The sequence below is a fragment of the Epinephelus moara genome, chromosome 10 (assembly GCF_006386435.1).
Source record: "Epinephelus moara isolate mb chromosome 10, YSFRI_EMoa_1.0, whole genome shotgun sequence".
Classification (NCBI taxonomy): domain Eukaryota; kingdom Metazoa; phylum Chordata; class Actinopteri; order Perciformes; family Serranidae; genus Epinephelus; species Epinephelus moara.
This window is the reverse complement of record NC_065515.1, coordinates 28,088,180-28,106,163: the sequence shown is the minus strand read 5'-3', so window position 1 is coordinate 28,106,163 and position 17,984 is coordinate 28,088,180. Positions and strand designations below refer to the sequence as shown.

General features: G+C 41.8%; 1 protein-coding gene across 1 annotated transcript; it reads left to right on the top strand.

Annotated features, from left to right (window-relative positions):
- The first annotated feature begins 4,338 nt into the window (after positions 1-4,338).
- On the top strand, positions 4,339-16,953 carry lmnb2 (lamin B2). The gene is made up of 13 exons (XM_050054678.1): positions 4,339-4,774; positions 8,914-9,050; positions 9,156-9,312; positions 9,555-9,680; positions 9,882-9,980; positions 10,586-10,657; positions 10,744-10,869; positions 10,988-11,208; positions 12,117-12,354; positions 12,550-12,657; positions 12,888-13,007; positions 13,175-13,252; positions 14,019-16,953. Exons 1-13 carry the CDS (start codon positions 4,556-4,558, stop codon positions 14,052-14,054), a joined length of 1,737 nt encoding a protein of 578 aa, XP_049910635.1. The 5' UTR covers positions 4,339-4,555; the 3' UTR covers positions 14,055-16,953.
- Positions 16,954-17,984: the final 1,031 nt, after the last annotated feature.

The following is a 17,984-nucleotide window of genomic DNA, read 5'->3' as shown; positions in this document are numbered from 1 at the left end:
AACAAATCCAAACATCTTTAAAAGATATCATATGCATTCATCTGCACAGGACCAGAACTGCATGGCCAGAGGCTACCTTAATTGAAGCAAGGGATTTTAACAATGCCAACCTGTCCTGCCAAGGTATCACCAACACCTATAATGTGTGGTGGTAACACACTTGATCTTGTTTACACTCTTCTGAAGAGGATATAAGGCCTTTCCTTGTTCCCTCATCAGCAAATCCAACCAGATCACACCATTACAAATGGATTAACCCACACGAGGCATCTGGACCTGATGGCATCTCTTGCCGAGCTCGCAAGGTGTGCGCAGATCAACGAACAGATGTCTTCACAGATATTTTCTACCTTTCACTGCTCCACTCTGTTTCAAGAAGTCTACCAAGTCCATGTACCCAAAACGACCACAGCCCCCTGCCTGAATTACTACCGCACAGCAGTCTTCAACTTGCAGTTAGTCTAAATCTTCATCACTTCCTCCCTCCCTAACCCACTGGACGTACTGAAGTGTTCATAGACTGTAGTTCAGCATTCATCACCACTGTGCCCTCTAAGTTCTTCATCAAGCCCAGAGACCTGGGACTCAACACCGCCTTCTGTGACTGGATCCAGAGCTCCCGATGTTACTATAGTGACAGGAATCGGCATCACCAGGTCATTTTGTTGTAAGCCTGTCATAATGACAGCATAATAAAAATTAAAAAATAAACTCAGCACTGAGTGACACAAGTTAGAGCAGGAAGACTAGAGGAGAAACAGCAGAGATTCAAGATTCAAGATTAACTTTATTGTCTCACAAAGTGAGAAATTTGTTCTGGGCCGTTCGCCCATGCTGCAGCCACAACGCAGAGCATACAATAAGCAGAGCATACAGGTCCAGGTGGGAAAAAACAACTCATTTCCCTTCCAGGAAATGGAGTGTCTGACGCTGTAAACATACATCGGTGGATTATGAGACAATGGGGCCCCTGGGCACAGATAGGCCTCTAAGCTACAAAAGGCCCCACAGCCTCTCCTGTATAAGAACAGGACACAGACTTTGTGGTGATTTTGCCTCTTTTGTTGTTTCGTGTCTCTCTGTTGTCGTTTTGTGAAATTTTGTGGTTATTTTGTGTCTTTTTGAGTCTCCTCACAGTCGGTACATTTTAATTCAAGGAACATTTTGCAGCTGAAGGCCAGGGGGACCCCTAATATAGGTTCCCCTGGGCATGCCCCGTAAGCCAGTTCAGTAATCAGTCTATGGACTTATATTTGTGTGATCGATTGCCGTGGACCAATTTGGGCCAGAATGCCAGGGCTTAATATTTGCCCTAGTCCAGTCCTGCTTGTCCCTATTGGGCTATTACATCTCCAATGTAATTAAAATATACAGCTTTCAACATCATTCAACCACAATACACTACAAATATGGAAATATATAAACATCACACAATACACCATTAAGCAATAGACCTTGGAAATGCACAGTACAAGTCACTATAAATAGGTGCAGCTCTGGTTTGCTTTTAGCCAGCATTTAATCTTTGTTGTAAAGGATTTTATATCTGGAATTAGTTAATCTGATTTCAGTTTGTAATGTGGTAACAAGTTGACAGCCCTTTATGGAGGAGATGATTGTCCAAATTTAGATCTACAATGTGGTATTTTAAAGTTGCCATGCACCATGCTCCGAGTTACTCTGTTACTATTGTGTCTTTGGATATATCTGGAAAGAGGCTCCAGCGCTGGACTGTTAATACACTCCAACATTAATTTGAGAATACAAAAATGAGTAAAGCCCAATATCAATATACAGCTGCATATCTTAGTAATAAATAAAACAAGTATGTATTTTGTCGTAGAATTTGATGATTTCTTAGAAACGTATGCAATTTTTGCTTCCTTGACCCCTTGGATTCAAAAGGAATCTGGTGATCAGATAGCCACTGTATTATTACTTAGAGTTGGAAAATCAACATTTTGTGTCAGTTCTACTGATTTTATAAAGTAGGCTACGTGTTAAATTCATGTGCCATGGCCTGATCTGTAATCCCTCTTTGACTGTATGAGTTGCTGGTAAAACTGTTTAAGTGTTTCCACAGGGATGCATTGTTGCCTTTGGCGTTTCCTATAAGTTGTGTACAATATGAGGCAGGGCCGTAATCAACTGTTTAAAGCTGGGGTTCTCATAGTTTTGATAGTGGAGTGTCATTTTAGGGAGCCAGCATGAGATTGGTGGTGGAGAGATTCTACAGCAGTTGTCAAAGCTGCCCATTGCATCTCATATCACTACTAAACAGTGCCTCAGTGCATTGGTATCTGACACCTAGGCCCACTGCCCAAGCGTTGGTATTTGATGTGTTGGTAGTGAGACCAGGTTGATTTACTTTTGATTATGGTTACATTTGCTAATGATTATTACTGCCTGTCGTAGCCCAGTCATTTTTTTCTTTGTATTTTTATCAGTATACTGGAGGGGGGCATTTGGAGCATATTTGAGTACTGGGGTGGATTTGCCCCTCTCATTGTATATCATATGAATGAATGAATTAATTTATTCACCATAAAATTCACCATAACATCAAAACAAGCCATGACCAGAGTCCAATGTTCATATTTTCAGACAACATAAAAAAGAAAGAAAATAGAAAAATGGGGCAAAGCAACAAAAGTATCCTTTATAATCACATCAACATTGTGTAAGACGAGTTCCTGGATTACTGACAGAGACATTTACCGTGTAGCACTGAAAAAAAATCACAATAAGTGCTAATCAAACAAACTATCTTGCCTTCTTTTCCAGGCTTTACGACAAAATAGGCAAAATTACACACAACAAACATAAACAGCCATTCTAGCTTTTGGTCATCTGAGCACCAGAGAATGTCAGAGTGTAGATGAGCCGTTTCATGACACATTAACTCTCTTGAGTCATCATAGTTTTTACAGTATAAAAGAAAAGGGGACTCACTTCCCACTTCACCTAAATTACACAACTCACACATTTTGTTTTCCTCCTGAATATTGTTGAATCACCCAACCTCAGTGGTCAGAGGAAGAAAAACAGCTCCCAGCTGTGCAACTCAGGATCTCTGGCTTCTATATAAAAAAGATAGGCTATTATAATAACTGCCTAGATCCAAGGCTTTTGCTTTGAGTAATTCCAGGACTATTTTATTTCTTTAACACTTCACTCTGTATAATTGCATAGGAGATCTATGTGGTGTAAATTGGTGGTTGTAGTTTCTAAAATAACATGCTCCCTGTGAAACAAGAATGTGTGTCTTTGTGTGCATACATGATATAGTGAGGACCAGAAAAAGTATTTTAGCAAGAGAGAGGACATTTTTTTAACGTGAGGACACTCTGGCTAGTCGTCACGTCTTCATATGCCTGTCTGAGGTTATAGGGTTCAGGTTACAGCCATGTTTAGCTCAGGGCAAGGGTTGTGGTTGGGTTGGTTAAGGTTAGGGACTGTTCTTGACTTAACTTGTTTGTTTTTTGTTTTGTTTTTCATTATTTTGACTCTCCCCAAAACTACATATTTTTCCTTGAGCATCACTGAGTGGCTGGTGGAAAATGCATGACCCTCCCTCTACCACAAATTAGTTATTATATTTTTAAAACGTACCCTTTGATGTTCGAAACTTAAAAGTTAAAGGCAATTTCTTAGAGTTGAAAGAAGCCTCTATTTGTTGCTCTTGTCGTGCATGCTGGTTAGTTCATGCAAACCATTTATTTCTGGCCAAATTTTAAATGGTGCATAGAGTAAAGTGATTGTGATGAAATATAATTATTTTAAGCTCAGATTTTTGTTTTGTTTTTGTTTGTTTGTTTTATCTGACAGAAGCATTTGTCACACAACTTGTCCGAGGACTATCTGAAATCTTAAAAATCCAACAATAATTTCCGGTAGAACAATTTCTGACTATGATAAATGGTGTAATTTTGGCAATTTTTTTAGAAAACATGACTGGGGCAGGTTTGGAAAGCATGTTTTATTAAAAATCTGCAGTAAAATAAATACAAAAAACAACCTTTAAAATGTGTATACTCTTCCTCTAAGCCAAAATTAAAAACCTAAGTCCTTCTCCACAAGCCTCCCCCTTTTTTCACCACTCCCTCCCCCCTCATAAATAACGAACAATCCCTTGGCTTAAGGACGTATGGAATGCATTAGGCCAGTGTCAACTATGGTCCTCACAAGGATAGAAGTACAAGAATGTGTAAGTGTAAATGTGTGTGTGTGTGTGTGAGAGAGAGAGAGAGAGAGAGAGAGAGAGAGAGAGAGAGAGACAGAGAGATTCCCCTTCTCCCATCGTCCATTGCGACACAGGAAGCGCTCTCTGCTTTTGGCGCGGTCTTGATAGCGGCGTCGGCCATCTTGGAATCACATTAGTGTTTCAGGTTACTCTCTGAGACACTGCATGAGCACGCGACTCATTGATTGACCTGCTATCGTTAATTGAAGATAAAGTTATTTGCGTCCCCATTTATCGGCGACAGCGGATACACTTGTGTTTTATTGCTCACGGAGCGGAGAAGCAAACTCAGGATTTTAAAAGAAAACCGTCATGGCGACAGCTAGCGTTACCCCGAGCCGTGAAGCTGGCCGGTCGGCGGCCTCTACACCTCTCTCCCCGACCAGGATCTCCCGCTTACAAGAGAAACAAGATTTGCAGCACCTGAACGACAGGTTGGCCGTTTATATCGACCGTGTCCGGTCTTTGGAGCTGGAGAACGACCGGTTGATGGTCAAAGTGTCTGAGAAAGAGGAGGTGACCACTAGAGAGGTGAGCCCAACACCAGCTTCAACTATTCTCTCTTATTCAATCACTCATCCACATGTAGCCGCACAGCAGCCGACTACTCCGCGTAACCTTACGTAAACGTCCACTCTCAGCTCCGGTGAATATAACTAAACAAAACGACTGTGTGTGATAAAGACCGAGTCGACGCAAAGTATTAAGTTACAAACAAATACCGATGTTTATCTATAACGAACTCACGTTAGTTGTAGTTATGGCTGCCAGCTGGCCGTTAAAACGTGAACCGACTAACGAGTTGCTTGGATAATGTGTTCACAACCAAGTGCACTGGTTTATCAGTGCACTACACTGGTTTACCAGCACAGATGACCGTTACGGTAACCTGACCTCGTTAACGGTAGTAATACACATGCATTTCCTAATCTGCATTCAAATGTAACGGGACCGGGAAGATTGAGCGGGTGGTTCTGCGCGCCAATATATAAATATGACCTCACGAGTCCTCGTTGATTGATGTGTAACGTTCATTCACTTGATATCATAACCTGCAGTATCTTGAAGCAGATCATGTTTCAGACTTAAAATATATTAAACTGAACCAAAGTCATACTGAGGCACTCATATCTGTGATTGCAGCTTGTCCGTCAAATTCATGGTAGCCCTTCCTTTATGCATAATAATATTTTGATTTTATTTAAACAGGAGCATCCCATTGAGATTAAGAATCTCTCTTTAAAGGGGGATCTGGCCCAGGCAGCAGCATAAATAAAACACATAGTTATGGACAGAAAACAAAAATAAAACAAAAAGAGACAAAATAAAAAATCAAGCAAAATAAACTCACAGATCAAAAGATGAAATTAAATTAGTTTCGCAATCAGGTAAATTAAAAACATGGACATCTGAAGGAATCTACCTCTAATGCGTTCATTCAGGATTTAAAATCCTTTAATGAGATTATTGCCTTGAGTTTCAAGTCATTCTGCAACATATGCGGTGACAAGGGTGCAGAATTTATATTAATGCCTTTTCCCCAAAATTCTGTAGCAGAATAATGGAGTCTGGATATAGCAAATATCACGATAATATCAAGCTTTGGTTTGTCATTGTTGGTGGTGAAGATTCAGGCCCATCTGGTTGAAGCTGTGACCTCCTGAGAATTGTGTTTATCAGTAAGTTCATTAAAGCGGAGGGATCCCGTGCTTCCACTTACAGGCCCAGAGAACATAGTAGTTATTAAACAAGCGTGTGTACCAGCAAAAAACGGCAACTTTTAAGGAGCTACCAGTTAACCTGCATGTTACTGCGTATTGTGATTTAAATGAACATATTATTTTTATTTTAACATGGGTGGGAATTGGATAAAATCAATATTCAATGCTGTTTGGACTCTTGCTGAAATTGAAATTGATTCCTGGTTCTAAAAAATAGAGAATAATCCAAGGGGCTGCTTTGGTGGAGGCTTGTTTCCAGCACTGATGAGACAATGAGTCTGTTAATACCTGGTATTATCACGCGTCTCGCGTGAGCCGACCACAGGCAGACAGCTCTATGTCTGCCTCTTCACGCCTGGCATAAAAATGCTTTTCCACGTGTGTTTCTAGTGAACATTTGTGGTCAGATCTGATTTCCCCGCTCAGTATGCAAATAAACGTGTGAATCATTTCCGTTTGCAGAGATTAAATGTGTTGTGGTTCTTACAACCGGCGGGATGTTTGCAGTGCTATATGCACACTCAAAACCTTTATTATTTAAAATTAGTCAAATTTAATTTAATTGTAGAGCTGCACTGGTGTTCACGCTGCTGAAAGAATGTGGCCATATTTGGCCCAGACCACCTCTAAATGTGGTTTGAGTGGTGGGATCACAATGTGTCTTTGTGGCCACGTACACTTGTGTTTAGAGCTTATCCACTTGTGATCGCATCACCTGAGAAACCCAGGTATAAACAGGCTCAATAAGTACGATCCAGATAGGCCAAATCACTGAACAGTGGTGTATAATGCTGTGAGACAGGGTTTTACAATTCTGGTTATTGCAGAAGTAATTACTTTGTCTTTTGTCACATGGATTGTGGTACAGTAGATGTTACAAAGTACAGTCCCCCCCACCACCGCCTTATCGTGTATATGTGCTTTATTTTTTACCGTCTTCTGCCTGTGTAGGAACAAAGTTGTGTTTGCTGGTCATGTGTAGGTGGAATGGCTTTTGGTCTGACTATACACTGAGTGCTCCAGTGAGCTGTTACTAATGGTATGTCTCATGATCTCCTCCCCTGCTGCAGTACTTGCACCAGAGATATCTATCATTATCTACAATGCTGTCCCAGCACAGGTCTTGAAAAAAAAAAATGAAGCAGGCTAGAGAGCCTTGGTTTCCAAATGGTTTCGGTTCATGCCACTTAAGTGCCAAGTTGCTGGTTCAACTCCAGCCTTTGTTGCATGTCACACTCCCTCTGTCTCCCCCACTTTCCTGTCTGCCTCCTAGCCTCAACTGAACTGTTCAATAAAGGCCACACCACCCCCGCCCCTAAAACACACACTCACACACACACTTAAAATTTGACTTTTTTTTTTTTTTGTACATTTAACATTTAGTAAGCTGCATCTAACTGTGCAACTTCTCAACCAAACAGTTTGGCTAGGTATGAACAACAGGACATAAAGTACTTTGCTGTGCACCAGTACAGAGGCAATAGTAGAAAGTAACTGTCCAATCAGAGCTGAGTATGTAAATTACATGCTCAAAACTAAACACACCCGTATGCTTCAGGCTCTTGGGAAGGCTGTAACTGTGAGTTTGCATGTGTAAACAAGATGTGAGGGAGTGTCCTTCCCCCGCCCCACAGCTGCCCAAATTTATCAAGCAGGTCTTGTGTCTGTTTTGAAGCACATTCTTTTGTGAGAAGCTATTCTCTGACATTTTTAAGTCGAAACACAGATCCGGACTAACGGTCCTTCTCCGCGCCATCCTGAGGACGTTTGCTGGCAGCTGCCTGAAAGCACATGTGGCTCATATGGTTCAGCACAAGTGCTGCACTGTGTCTGAGAGCAAACGGCAGGCAAACTGGGCTTAAATGACCGTGTGTATAGCTAATATATTGTTGAAAACTATACTGGAAGTTCAGTCAAATTACTGCAAGTAATTAGAATTTAGGCCCTCGGTTTAGAAAATTGTTTGCAATCTGTTAATCCTGACACCGGATCCTTGCCCATAGTGGAAGCTGCATAAAACTAAGTTTATTAAAAAAGAAATTGTTGCTGGTCAGGGAGTAATAAAGAAAGCAAAGGCATTTGTAGATGTTGAAGACATTTGTGAAGTCCTCATCACTATGCACAGTGCCCTATGCACAGAACAGGGTTAGACCAGATTGAGCAAGTGATCAGCAGGGCTGCATGTCTCAGTATAGGCCACACTCTGAAAGGCTATATAAAGACTGACAAACTTCTATAAATGGCTGGTATAGACAGCATAGTGGACAGAATTGAAGTACCTTTGCTGACTGTGGTATTTAAGTCTGTGCAGCACGTTGCCCCCCGCCCTCCTGTACCTAACAGAACTGTTAGCTCTACCACCAGCCACTAATGACTGCATAAAGTTAGCTCAGTGGCAAAGCATCTGGAGAGGTGGGATCCGCATCTCTTGGAAATCCCTGCCACCAAAAAGACTGCGTTCACGAGCAGCCTGCAGTATTGTAAAGCCTCTATCTGGAACTAGCAGGGTCTACAAGGGAGAAAATTAGTCTATAGGCATTCAGCTGTAAACTGAAATCTGGACATCAGAACTCCTGAGCAAATTATATGAACTGTTTAATATGTACCCAGGAATCATGGGAAAGCAGGACTGATTCTGAGTGGCTTATACTAGGGATGGGCAACACAAGCAAAAACACTATTCGAAAATCGTGGCAACTATTCGACAATTTTTCGAATAATAATAAAGGAGCTGAATTGCATGTCAAATAAAGGGGGGGAAATAAGACGGCGAATAGTAATAGTCGCATTAAAAAATCGATTTTTCAAAAATAAAACGACTATTCAACATTCAAAAATCGTGACCCATCCCTAGCTTATACTTGTGAAATAAAGCAAAGTGAATTGTAATTATTCTTTTTTCAGCAAGCCAAATCATCCAATAATGAATTTGTGTGTCCATCTCTTTAGGTGACAGGCCTGAAGTCTCTGTATGAGGCAGAGTTAGCTGATGCTCGACGGGTTTTGGATGAAACTGCGAAAGAGCGAGCTCGGCTGCAGATAGACCTGGGCAAGGCTCAGGCTGACCTGGAAGAAGCCACACGCAGGTGATATGATACAGTACAACTTATTATCGCGCAGGTCACATTGTTTGAGAAGGCCACGTGGAATATTAACATCTGTCTTCTTCTCATTCTGTCCGTGTGTTCCAGTGCCAAGAAGAAGGACAGCGATCTTGCTGCGGCGTTGTCCAGGGCCAGTGGTTTGGAAAGCCAGCTGAACAAGAGTGAAGCATCTCTTGCTACAGCTTTAAGTCAGAACGCTGCTCTGACTTCTGAGCTGGCTGATGTCAAGGGCCTGCTGGCTAAGGTGTGTACTGCAAGGTTTTCTGATGGGAAGAAAGGAGGGAAGAAAGAAACCCTCCAGAGAGGTTAAGAATCTAATGAATTCACTCCTTGGATCATCTTTATCACCCAGCAAATGTTGGCCCAAAATGAGACCAGAATCCAGACTGATATTTAAATCTTTTCTGGTCTTCTACCACAGCCTGTTCATGATGGGCCAGTCAGTCAGACCCGTGTTAAGTTTTCATGTGTTAATGTTTATTACAGGCAGAGGACAGCCATGCTGTTGCTAAGCGCCAGCTGGAGGCAGAGACCCTGATGCGCGTAGACTTGGAGAACCGCTGTCAATCCCTGAGTGAGGAGCTGGAGTTCAGGAAGAGCATGTTTGAAGAGGTAAGGGGTGTGTGTATAGTGTGTGAGGGCATTGACATGTGCTCAGCCCCAATTCATTATTTCCATTATCAACTAACATGGCAGCAATGATTCATGTAGCAAATATTGGCAATTTTTTCTCTTAAGTTTATCTGACAGAAGAAAGAATTCATGTGGATTTCTGAGGCATCTCACAGTCACACTCTTCCTCCTTGTGTTTAGGAGGTGCGCGAGTCTCGGCGTCGCCAGGAGCAGAGGATAGTGGAGGTGGATTCTGGAGTCCGACAGGACTTTGAGTTCAAACTAGCACAAGCTTTACAGGTATGTTGGGGAATTCATTTATAGTAGCTGTTGTCATATCTGTGGAAAGACTGGGAAATATAAACAATATATATCTATGTACACTGTAATATCAGTAAAAAGGAATTGTGGTGGCAGTTTCTACTAGACAAAACACATTGAGTCAGAAACTTGTCTCTCTGTAAGTTTAATTTAGCTTCTGCGCACGGACTCATAACAGTCAAGATTGAGCTGTGTGCGAAAAGTGAGCCCTGAACACAAGAGATGTCAGATACCTATACTCACAGACAACAGCCGAGGTCAGGGATCTTTGACTAGCATCATCAGAAGATTGACAAAGCAGTCTGGGGCATCTAATCTAGTCACGTCCTTGGGCATCAAGTGAAGTACTCACAGCTTGTTACACACTGGCAAAGAGTTAACGTCATGTGAGGCACTTGTGCTTGTGATATCCTGACAAGACATAAAATGCAAGATTACTTCACATTCTTCCTGCTTGGTGGCACATAGTACAGAGGCCTTAAAGTTTCCATTACATGAGTCTTAAATGTTGCATAGATTTTACATAATTACGTAAATTCTTTATTTGAGACTTGGCGTTAATTTTGTTTGTGTTTTCCCACTAGGACCTAAGGAGGCAACATGATGAGCAAGTCTCTCTCTATAAGGGAGAACTGGAGCAAACCTTCCAGGCCAAGGTAAGAAACAAATCTTTTTCTTCTTTTTTTTCCACCTCTTTCAGTGCTCTGACACTCACACAAAGTCTGTCTTGTTCTCATTCTAGTTGGATAACGCCAAGGTGTCCTCGGAGATTAATGACAAGGCAATGAGCACAGCCAGGGAGGAGCTGCAGGAGTCCCGTGTGAGAATAGAGGGTCTTGGGTATCAGCTGAGTGCCCTGCAGAAACAGGTACACCTTTAAGACCACCTGTACACACACATCTCACAGTTCACGTATCGTCAACTTCAGGAACTGAAAGCTAATTAGCTTTATGATGCTGTTCTGATGTGTGTGTTTGTATTTGCAGTTGGCCAACTCTGAGGATCGCATCAGAGAGCTGGAGGAAATTCTGTCTGCAGAGAGAGACAAGCACCGCCGTGCCATGGAAGGAAAAGAACAAGAGATGAGCGACCTGAGAGAAAGGATGAACGCTCAGCTCAGTGAATACCAGGAGCTGCTGGACGTGAAGCTTGCCCTAGATATGGAGATTAATGCATACAGGAAACTGCTGGAGGGAGAGGAGCATAGGTACAACACACACACACGCCTTGGATACACACATACACTATGTGAAACTGCTAATTGTTGTAGGTGAAAGGGAGCTCAAGACAGACAGTTTGATCATGCCAGAGTCTCTCCCAGGTTGTCAGTCATTGTTATTTGGATAACAGTCATTACACCTCTTTGATTTAAGGCTGATTTATAGTTGTGTGTAGGCTATGCAGAGCTTACACCATAGCCAATGTAAGTGGCCTATGCTGTTGTGAGCATCTATATTTAGATGGTGGTGTGTCTGTGTCTCTGTGGTATTACACCTCCAAAACACTAGTTCGTGATTGGGTTTCTATGCCACTGTGTTAAGTTCATGTGAAGTGTAGTTAAGTTTGATTGATTCAACCAACAAACCCTTAAAGACATGGCTCCATTATAACTCACAAGATTCAAGAACAAAACTCCTGTCTTTTGCCGGGGGGTTTCCCCACAAATACAACATGCTAACGGTATTAGCATAAACCTATGACATTTTACACTGCATAAATTAGCCTAGTGGCTAGCGGAGTTTTTCTCAACTCAAGTGAAGCCCGGAACAACAGCAACATTTAACAAAGGTACATTACAAAATTCGGCTCCATTATAACTCACAAGGTTCATCCACAAATCAATTGTCTTTTACTAGACACATTTTCTCCACATACACAAATTGTTAACGTTGTTAGCGAAAGCCTATGACATATTCTGTTGCATAAATTAGCCTAGTGGCTAGCAGACCTCCTCTACTCATATAAAGCCAGGATTTATAGTCTTCACAAAAGAAAAAAACTAAATGGGAGGTTTGCTGCGATGTGTAGTTACATTTCTGGGGAGGTGCATGCCAGACTATGGAATACAGAATGCGTCTGTTCGTATTCAGACCCCTTCTGTTGTGCTTCTTTCAGGCTGAAGCTGTCCCCCAGCCCATCACCTCGAGTCACTGTTTCCAGGATAACAGGCTCTTCCTCCTCCCGCTCCTCCAAGAGGAAGAGGGTGGAAGCAGAGGCTAAGGATGCGGCAGAGGTGGCAAGAGGAGAAGGGCAGCTGCTGGTGTCTGAAGAAGCCACCGCTAGCGGAGCGGTCACCATATCGCCCACTGACATGGATGGAAATGCAGTCACACTGGCCAATGACACTGAGCAGGTGTGTAAGACTGGGTGCCGATCACCAGCAGTCACATAGTTGCAACAAACACTGAAAATGACATTATCAAGGTTGGATTTATTGAATCATCGTCATGTAGGGTTGAATAAAAACTGTGATAAAGTCAGCAGAGAGCAGCCTTCTGAGGTTTGGTGTCAGAATATCCTGTATGTTAAGCTTTTCTATGTTTTGCAGGACCAGCCGCTGGGCAACTGGAGGTTGAAGAGACAGGTTGACAATGGGGAAGAGATCATCTACAAGTTCTCCCCAAAGTTTGTCCTCAAGGCTGGACAGACAGTCACGGTGAGTAATATCATGTATAAGAGAATGTCTGAGAGCTGGGGGTGAATGGGATCTATTTGAGATCTAAGGTTGAGTCAGAGATCAAACAACCATTTCATACCTTTACATGGGGTAGAAGCCAGCTGAAAAGCTCTTAGTGTTTCAGCTGATGTTATTTCTCTGTGTGTATGTTTGAGTGCCATCTAGCCGCTGAGTCGAAACATGTTTATTTACCTGCACTGTGTATACAGGTGTGGTCTGCTGATGCTGGTGTGGCCCACAGTCCACCAACTGACCTGTTGTGGAAGAGTCAGACTTCCTGGGGCACAGGAAATGACATAGTTACCACTTTGATCAACGCTGACGGCGAGGTAAAGATATCCATGCATGGCTGATGGTACTGATTTATATTGATTTGGAGCGCAGACCTCCTCATGTTACATTTTGAATGTTGTTCTCGTGTTATTTTTGGTGAGGGCTGTTGAGCTTGGTAGTATGGTGTTTCTGTTTTGAGACGTGTTGACTGAATGTCCTACAGGAGGTGGCCACAAGGAGCGTAACCAAGACTGAGGTGGAGGTAGAGAATGGAGAGGAAGAGGAGGAAGAGGCACAGACGGTGAGTGGACGTGTTTTTCCTGCCAGATTAATCTGTGAGAAAAGCATGTGAAAACTGAGTGTCAATAACAGGTGTTTCTTTTATTTTGTCCACCCTGTTTATAGCAGTGAGTATGTTTACATGCACACTAATATTCCACCATGATTCCTAATATGACATTATTCTGAATTTGATACGGGTCATGTAAACAGCATATTCAGTTTGGATTTTCTAGATTAGGCCTTCCTCCAAATTAACTATTTTTTCACTAAGACGTGGGATATATAGATATAATTTAGGTTTTAGGCGTATTTTTTTAGCGCATATAGAGCGCATTCTGCATATGTGTCTCAACTGCAGTTTTTACAGCACTTTGTGAAACACGGCCCCCTGTCTGTTTATGGTTGCCTCTGTGCGTTGTCATGGATACGTTGCACACAAATCAACTCGCTAACGGTTTGCAAGGCTGAGTAATGGTTCGTGGTAAAAAGAAGAGCCGACATCCGTGGTCAGAAGGGGAAACCCAACTACTTTCAAACATAGCAACAGGTTTTTGGATATGCGCAAATATCACAACACCAACCCTTTCAAGGCAATTGTTAACAAATAGTGGTAAATACTGTATTACTGTCAGACGTTTTATTGCACCTAAATAAGAAAATAGGCTTTTAGTAGTTCCTCTTTCTATTAACCCTTTTTGTTTTTAAGTTATATAAATGCTCCAAAAATGTTCATATACATACATATTTTATTATCACTAATGTGAAGTTTTCTGTTTCCCCTACAGGGCAAAGTGTCATCCAGAGAGTGTGCCATCATGTGAAGCCTTCCCCTTCTGCTGGCTCTCACTTCCCCATTATATTTTTTTTTTCTCTAGAGCCACTCAGTTATGATCTTATCCATTGCCTCATCGTTATGTGTTTTTTATTCTTCAAGACAATATAAGAATTTTTGGACTAATGGACTCTTTTTACTGCCCTCCACCTCTCTGGACCTGCTTTAATGAGTCCTTTTTCAAATATTACTAGCAAAGTGTGTGGATCATGATGATGATGATGATGATGACATTGATGATGATGGATCCAAATATTCAGTCAGACTGTGGTCTTGCAGCTGAATTTTCCCCTCCCTTACTACTAACAGTACTCTACATGTCAATGATTTTTTTTTTACCACTAGCTGTCTTTTGTTCTTCTGCGGTTCATTCATTCTTCATGCACAGTAGAACACAATCTGTAACCTGTTGTTTGAGTTCTCAAGATAAAGGACCTCCGCTGTATAGCCATAGAAATATGATAAATTCATAGCAAACAAAATATCGAGCAAGTCTTAATTGGATTTTGGAGAACAGTGTTTTTCTCCAAAATCAGGACTTTTAAGTGTTTCCCATTTATAACAAATTTGTGTGGATAACTGATAGGTAGATTTTTTCTGAATATTTTATTTATGTCTTCCGCTGAAAAGTCTAGTCCATTTTCTTTATATCTAAATAGCCAAATATCATAAATCACAAATTTGCCTCAAGAGGCTTTACAGTCTGTCCAGCGTACGACACCCTCTGTCCTTAGATCCTCAATTCAGATCAGGAACTGATTTCCCGAATCCAAAACAATCTTTTGAATACACTGCTGGTTTGTGATCAACTGGCAGGTGTTGGACTGAAGCTTAGACTCAAAACTGAATGTCAAACCTTTGGGACACACTTGTTCGTAGCAGGAGCTGTTGTGAGTACCTGTTGGAGCTCCCTGCAGCAGGGCCAACTCATCCTGGAAAAAAAAAACACTACAGGTTAATTTTGACTGACAACCCTTTGATTTGTCAGTTATCTGTGCTGCCTTTGTGTGGTCTGTAGTGGAAAGAAAATATGCTGCGTCGTGGAGAGCAGGCTGTTGACTCACTCGCCATTTGTTTTTTGTTTTTTTTTCGCTGTACTGTATAAAACGTGTGAACGTATAATGGGGGGCATTGTTGTTAAGCTGCTAACCTAGCAGCAGAGGTAGTAATAGAGCCAAATCAATGTCTGTATAAAATAAAGGAGCCGTCACAGTAGTTGCCGACACTGCTGTTACATGTCAAGCCTATTTTGCTTCCAGGACGCCAGCATGCTATCTTAAGTCTCACACTGGGGCAGCATCGTGGTAGCATTTTTTTTGCTTTTGTGTAAAAAAGCAAAACCAACGTAATGGCGAATCTTTTTTAATGGCAGTATTGCAAAATCTGTTTAAAAAGCCTACCGACTCCTCCAGGCAGCTCAACACACATCTTTGAGAAGCAGTTGTTGTGAACTGCTCAAAGATCTGTTGTGCAGAGGGGCCAAGTCAGTAGCAGTTAAAATCAAATTTTTCTTAAAGATATATTTGAATGAAAACCTTTAGTGCACACTAAAATGTGAAGAGGAGTGGTGACCTGCCTCAGGAACAGGTCTCTTGGCTAATGTTTAACAGTCTTTAATGAGCAGCCCAACAGTGACACCCAGGGACAGCATCTCCTGTATGAAAGGAGTGTTGTGTTAGGAAGTAGGTTTACAGCCATAAAACTAGTTTAACTCATGGTTTCGTGTTCGTGTCAACTCTGTCAGAATTATAGTCGCCAGGTTCTCTCTGCTGGGATCGTGATGGGACAAACTTGTTTCTCCTTGAACCGTGCAAAGCAGCATGACTGCTCTATCTGGTGGATGGGGGTTGTGGGCCGCTGAATAGCCTTGTGACTGGCAGAACATTGTACACACAAGATAAAGAGTGAAAGCAACATGCTACAGCATATGAGGTGATACCACATTGTACGAGCGTTGCTCTCACACCTTGTGTCATTTTGGGAAGCCCCATTTTTCTAGTATGTCTGTATGCTGTGCTTTTCATCGCTAGGTTTTTTGTTTTTTTTTAATAGAGTGCTTGTCTATGTATAATCAATTTGTTTACACATGATATTTCATTTATTATTTAGCGTTATGGATTTCTGGGATGATTAAGGTTGGGTGTTAATTACCTTAAATATATTTCAGGATTCTGAGGAAACGATACCAAACACTACTCCTGCAGTGTTCTGCTTTGAGTTAAAAGGCGTCACCTGGTCAGTGACTTTGATATTGGCAAAAGCAACACTTTCTTGTCTGATAATTGATAAGTGACCAACTTTGAAGTCTGACATATTTAGACGAAACTGACTATTAAGTTAATACAGATCTGATTTTGATTGTTACAAGGCTCTGAAATACGATGGTAATTCGGTCCCTCCAGGAAGTCTCTTGGGTCAACCACAAGAATGAATGTTTATTTAACTACTCCCTGCAACATAAATATTTTCTAATCACCTATCCTAACTTTTTTACTTTTACTCTTTTTTCACAAGAACTGGTCAAGCTGAAGATGCTAATTTTACCAATCGGTGCAATTTTGATACAGAATAAAAGTTAATAGAACACTTTTCCAAAGTCGGATAATCAAAAATATTTCTTTGGAACTACATGTGGAGTTATTGTTGCATATTAGTATGCATGCACATCAGTTTGTTCTGCTGCACATGCACTAACTGACAAACCTCTGTTCCTGGAGGGACTGTTACATGACTTGGTTCTGCCCAGTTGTCCTACAATATAGATGTGATTGTTTGTGATAATATAGGGGGAGGGGGGAGGGGCGGGGCATGCCAAATGTGAGTTTTCATTCATGATTAACTGATGTTGAACTACTTTTTGTATACACAATAAATGTTTTACATAAACACATCTGATATCAGGGGTGGTTATTTGTGGTGTTCCTTGGAGTAAATATTTGTCATAAAATATCAAGGAAGAAAAATATGATTAGAAGTTAAGCAAGTGACAAAGACCTTCTATTTTTGGGTATTAATACCATTATTATAGAAAGCATTCTAAAAAGAGTTAACTCCAGTAGCTGGAAAGGAGGCTCCGACTAATTGTTGACCCTCGGATTCAGTCGGAGCAATGTGGATTCCATCCTGGCCGTGGAACAGGGGACCAGCTCTTGACCTGCTGCAGGTCCCTATATGACCAAAGTGAGAGCTGCATCCGCATACTTGGCTTAAAGTGAAATGCGTTCTCGGTGGATGTTGGTCTCGGCCAGAGTTGTCCCTTGTCACCGATACTGATTGTGATATTCATGGACAGGATCTCAAGGTGCAGCAGAGGGGATGAAGGGGTCTGGTTTTGGAACCTCAGAATTGCATCTCTGCTTTTTGCAGATGTGGTTCTGTTGGCTTCATCACATCATGACCTCCAGCATGCACTGGGGCAGTTTGCAGCCGAGTGTGAAGGGGTTGGGATGAGAGTCATCACCTCCAAATCTGAGGCCATGGTTCTCTGCCGGAAACTGGTGGATTGCCCCCTCGGGGTTGGAAGAGACTTAGTGTCTCAAGTGAGGAAGTTCAGGTATCTCTGGGTCTTGTTCATGAGTGAGGGTAGAATTGAGTGTGAGATGGATCGGCAGTTTGTTGCGGCGTCTGCAGTGATGCAGGCACTGACTGTGCTGAACCATCGTGGTGAAGAGGGAGCTGAGCCGGAAGGCAAAGCTTTCTATTTACTGGTCCATTTACAGTCAGGTCCATAAATATTTGGACAATGATACAGTTGTCATCATTTTGGCTCTGTACACCACCACAATGGGTTTTAAATGAAACAATGAATACCTGCTTAAAGTGCAGACTCTCAGCTTTCATTTAAGGCTTTTTTCAAAAATGTAGTATGAACCGTGTAGGAATTACAACCATTTCTTCACACAGTCCCCCAACTTTAAGG